Consider the following 5,450-nt stretch of genomic DNA (forward strand, 5'->3'; position numbering starts at 1 on the left):
AGAACTCTATATGGCTGCTCTCCCTAGAATCATAAGGAGAGAGAGAGAGAAATGAGTCATTACTGAGCCCCTGAACTCACCCTTAACACTGATCCTAACATCTTAGCTAGCTCGTCCAGGTTGACAAACCAATCTACCAAGCTAACTCCCCACTGATACCAGGGCCGAGCTGAGCTCCCGACCCGAGCCGAGAATTATGGTGGAGGAGCTTAGCCGAGCTCCCGGGCTGAGCCCCGACCCGAGCTAGGGTCCCGACCTGAGCTGAGAATTATGGTGGAGGAGCTTAGTCGAGCTCCCGAGCTGGCCCCGACCCGAGCTAGGGTCCCGACCTGAGCTGGGAATTATGGTGGAGGAGCTTAGCCGAGCTCCCGAGATGAGCTCCGACCCCATTCTAGTTGATTAGGGATGTTTTCTTTATCTTAGGGTCATTGATAAGCTGAGGTGACCTCCTCCTCCGGGTATCACAAGTCCCCCCCCCCCCCCCCATAAAAGTCGAATTGAGGTCAAAAACTCGAAATTCGTTTTTGTTCTGAGATGACCCTAAGCAAAGGCCGAGCTGAGGTGCCCTGCCAAGCCCAGCTGTCATTCTGACAAGCACTAACGGTAAATTTTTGAATTCCCCTTGATCTGAGCCGTCCATCTGTCCTAAAATCAACGGTCTGAATTGATCCGAATTTTCTATAAATAGGCCTCACTGTAAAAATTTCATTTTCACTTTCTCCGCCTCTTGCTTCTGTGAATTCTCTCTCGAATTCCTTTTATTTTTCCGAGCTCCTGTGCTTTCCTTCCTTTCCTTAAAGTTTTCCGAGCTTCCTAAGTAAGTAAACACTTCTCATGGCTACTTCTTCCCGAGCTCACTATGGGAGCTCAGACGAAGTATTCCGTGAGGTGGATCAATTTGATTCCCTCTCCTTTACTGCAAGAGAACCTACAGGCCAGGACCCTGCTCACCCCTCTACCTCAGTACAGGGTGATGACTCGGGCAATGACCCTGATGTCCCTGTGGCTCCATGGTTTGAGCTATATCCCTCCGAGCTAGAAGCCTCGGACGAGGACAAAATAAGAGCTCTATCCCATGCCCCCAAGGAATATGAGTTCATTATTCCTGACCTCGATGACCGAGCTAACAATCCCCCCGAGGGATATTATACTTTTTATGTAGACCAATTAGAAGCTGGTCTTAGGTTTCCCCTACCCCTCATCTTCCAACATCTCAGTCGTTACTATGACCTTCACTTAGGGCAGTTCACCCCTAACTCCTTTCGAATTTTGTGCAGCTTTATAGTCCTCTTCAAAACACTAGGTTTTGAAGTAACTTGTTTTACTGTCTGTAATTTTTTGCTCCCCAAAAGTTCTGAGGAGGGCCCTTTTTATTTTTCCTGTCGTCCCAATTGCAAGTTTTTCAAGGGCTCTCCCAGTTCAAACAAGAACTGGAAGAATAATTTCTTTTTTGTCCATCCCTCCGAGGACTGGGATGTATGCTCGGTCTGGAGGGATGCTCTCCCCCTTTTACCTGTTCCCACCCCCGGCTTCCGATAGGGGGAATTATTCACTGGAGCCCAAAGGGCTATAGGGAGAAGGTGCTTTGATACCGCCACCCTCCTGGCGGAGGATTTGCTCTGCCACCATGGGCTCAGCTCGGCCGACGTTTCGGTCCGAGGAAACTTAGGTATGGCCCTTCCCCCGCCCATGCTCTCTTTTATTATTAATATATACACACACACATATATATATATATATATATATATATATATATATATATATATTTGTTTTTGATGACCTCCTTCTTGCTGACCTCCTTCTTGCTTACCCAGAAAGAAGAGTGATGAAAGCTGCAATGAAAAGGATGTTTGAGAAGAAGAAAATAGCAGCTTAGCCAGGGAACAAGGCTGAAGCCTCCTCGGGCAAATCCAAAGCTACTTCACCCCGAGCTACCGCCGCCTCTGAGCCCTCCATTGCCCCTTCTAAAGGGTCCAAGAGGCGTGCTACCCCCAGCCCCCACCCCGAGGTAGTAGAGCTGGATTCGGGAAAATCTACCATTCCCGAGGTAGCGCCCCTTCGGCAGTTCAGGTCTGATAAGCCCCAGACCCCCGTGATCCGATGTCGCTCCAATTTCTTCGATATGTACCATGACGAGCTTCGGATAGTGGGGATAGGCCCTACCCCAGCAGCAGGCTCAGTCCTTCGTGACATGCTCTCTCAAGCCGATGCTGATTTTGTGAAGAACCTTGGCTGGACTGATCTCCTACAATGCTCCAACACTACTTCTGCCGAGGTGATTCATACTCTCTTCTCTTCTTCCATTCATCTCAGTACGATGATTATCTTATTATTCTTATGTCAGGCCGCCGCCTTGAACGCTGAAGTGTCTCTTCGAGCCTCCATTGGTCGGAAACAACTCATTAAGGAGACCCGGAGCTTCGAGACCCACATCGTTGAGCTTAAACAGGCAGCTGAGGATGTGAAGCTTGCTTCCGAGAGAGAGATGGCAAATCTCCAAGCCCAAATGGAGGAGATGAGGATGGGTTTCCAAGCTGATCGGCTGAAGTCACAAAACTACCTCTGGGTTTCTGAAGTGCAGAAGGAAGCTCTGCGCAGCGAACTAAAGGGTTCCCAGGACCAACTAGTTCAAGCCCTTCAAGAGCTGGATGAGGCCCGAGCTAAGCTGGCCAAGGGAACTGAGGGTTTCAAGGAGATATTCCTGAAGTCCGATGAATTCATGGACGAGGTAGCTTCCCAAGCCTACGGATACTTGTCCAAGGGCTTTGAAGGCTGCACTCAGCAATTCAGGGCAGCAGGATACCATCCTGAAGGGACCCCAGTAGACTTCTTAGACCCGAAGGGGTTTGCCCTTTCCCTCACCTCAGCAGAGGCAGCTAAGTAGGGTGAAGACGAGGCCGAGCAAGACAAGGGCGAGGGCGAGCAGGGTGAGGGTGAGGATGAGAGTTAATTTTTGTTTTTATGGTTGTAAACATCTACAAGCTTTTCCCAGGTTATGCAAGCTCATTTTATTTACTGTCTTCCCTCATGTTACAATAATTTTAGCTGACCTCAGGGATAAACTAATATGATCCGAACCCTCACACATAATTTTAACAATATAATATCAACACCTGAAGGCGATCTGAGCCTAACTCTCGAAGGGAATCAGGATACATGCTTAAAAATAAACTAACACCCCAAGGCGTTAAACTGAGCTGAGCTACGAGAGGGATGTCTAAATAAAAAACGAAAATAACGCTAACACCTTAAGGGGTGCCGAGCTGAGCTCCAGGAGGGAGCACAATAAACACTGAAAATAATGCCAACACCCTAAGGTGTGCCTAGCTGAGCTCCTTGAGGGAGCACAATAACCACTGAAATAATGCTAACACCCTAAGGTGTGCCGAGCTGAGCTCCAGGAGGGAGCACAATAAACACTGAAAATAATTCTAACACCTTAAGGTGCCGAGCTGAGCTCCCGGAGGGAAGCCTAATAAATGTTTGTAAGGTCGGACATGTTTCTAGAATGCCATACGACCAGCATGCCCGAGCTTACCTGATATGGCCGAGCTGAGCTCCCGAGCTGTAAATTATGGTGAAGGGGCTTAGCCGAGCTTCCGAGCTCATGCATCCTAGCTCCCGACCTGACCTGAATTTTAATCCTCGAGAGCTTGAATGGGTTCCCGATCTCCCGACCTTACCTGAATCGTAATCCTCGAGAGCTTGAATGGGTTCCCGAGCTCCCGACCTGACCTGAATCGAAATCCTCGAGAGCTTGAATGGGTTCCCGAGCTCCCGACCTGACCTGAATCAAAATCCTCGAGAGCTTGAATGGGTTCCCGAGCTCCCGACCTGCCCTGACTCCTTTTAAGTTTACCTTGACAAGCCTTGTTTAAGTAAGAACTGTGATGGCATGACAGTACTAGATGTGCTCTAGTTAAGATGATGGTGTTTGGTTGAGCCGAGCCCAAAGGCTCTAACGATGCGGCTTGGTTAGTGAGCTGAATCCAAATTCAGGGGCCTAAGAGGTGTGACCAAGGTGATGAGCTGAACCAAAGTCAGGGGCCTAAGAGGCGTGACCAAGATGATGAGCTGAACCAAAGTCAGGGGCCTAAGAGGCGTGACCAAGGTGATGAGCTGAACCAAAGTCAGGGGCCTAAGAGGCGTGACCAAGATGATGAGCTGAACCAAAGTCAGGGGCCTAAGAGGAGTGACCAAGGTGATGAGCTGAACCAAAGTCAGGGGCCTAAGAGGCGTGACCAAGATGATGAGCTGAACCACAGTCAGGGGCCTAAGAGGCATGACCAAGGTGATGAGCTGAACCAAAGTCAGGGGCCTAAGAGGCGTGACCAAGGTGATGAGCTGAACCAAAGTCAGGGGCCTAAGAGGCGTGACCAAGATGATGAGCTGAATCAAAGTCAGGGGCCTAAGAGGCGTGACCAAGGTGATGAGCTGAGGCCTGCTTACATTAATCATTTATGAAAAAGTAACTGCTTATAGATAAAAATAGAATGTAACTTGCAAGGATTACAACTTAAAGGAAAATTAAACTTGCAACATTTAAGAATAATATTTGCGTAAATTGTAAGCGCTCCAAGGTCTTTTCAGCATTTTTCCCTTTGCATCCTCCAGGTAGTATGCATCTGAACTGAGCCTCATCACCACCTTGAATGGTCCTTCACACTTAGGGTCGAGCTTTCTGATCGTCTCATCTTGAACCCTCCTGAGCACCAAGTCTCCTACCTAGAATCCCTTCCTGCGCACCCGACGATTATAGGACCGAGCTATCCTATTCTTGTATGCCTCCATTCGGAGCAGCTTCTCTCTTTTTCTCCATAAAGTCTAAGTCTTTCATTCTCCTTTCTCCATTTTTCTCATCGTAGAAAATGATCCGAGCCGACTCTTCTCCAATTTCTGCTGGCAAGACCGCCTCATTCCCATAAATCAGACTAAATGGAATCTCTCCGGTCCCAATTTTTGGCGTAGTAAGATATGACCATAACACGCTAGGGAGCTCTTCCACCCAATTTCCTTGGGCCCTTCCCAAGCGTGTCTTCAAACTTTGTACTAAGGATCGGTTAGTCACTTCCACCTGACCATTGCTTTGGGGATAATGGACAGAGGTGAAGTGCTGTTGGATCTTCATCTCTTTACACCATGCTTGCACCCGAGCTCCTTGAAATTGTCTCCCATTATCATAAATGATCTTCCTAGGTACCCCAAATCTGCATACTATATTCTTCCATAGAAATTTAGCACTTTCCCTTCGGTAATTCGAGCCAGGGCCTCCGCCTCCACCCACTTAGAAAAATAATCAATAGCGACCAACAAGAATTTCTTTTGGGCTGGGGCCGGAGGGAAGGGACCCACAATATCAATTCCCCACTGATCAAAAGGACACGCTGCCAGGATTCCTTTCATTAACACTGCTGGCTGATGCTGAAGTCTGCTATGTCGCTGACAACTGT

The 5,450-nt window shown here is 48.4% G+C and overlaps 1 protein-coding gene across 1 annotated transcript; it reads right to left on the reverse strand.

Annotated features, from left to right (window-relative positions):
- Positions 1-4,771: 4,771 nt before the first annotated feature.
- On the reverse strand, positions 4,772-5,128 carry LOC140860880 (uncharacterized). The gene has a single exon (XM_073263884.1). The coding sequence runs from the start codon at positions 5,126-5,128 to the stop codon at positions 4,772-4,774; it is 357 nt and encodes a 118-aa protein (XP_073119985.1).
- Positions 5,129-5,450: the final 322 nt, after the last annotated feature.

Source organism: Henckelia pumila, chromosome 4 (assembly GCF_033568475.1).
Source record: "Henckelia pumila isolate YLH828 chromosome 4, ASM3356847v2, whole genome shotgun sequence".
Lineage (NCBI taxonomy): Eukaryota > Viridiplantae > Streptophyta > Magnoliopsida > Lamiales > Gesneriaceae > Henckelia > Henckelia pumila.

Coding starts and splice junctions, on each gene's coding strand:
- LOC140860880 (XM_073263884.1), bottom strand. CDS start 5,128: ATGAAGATCCAACAGCACTTCACCTCTGTCCATTATCCCCAAAGCAAT.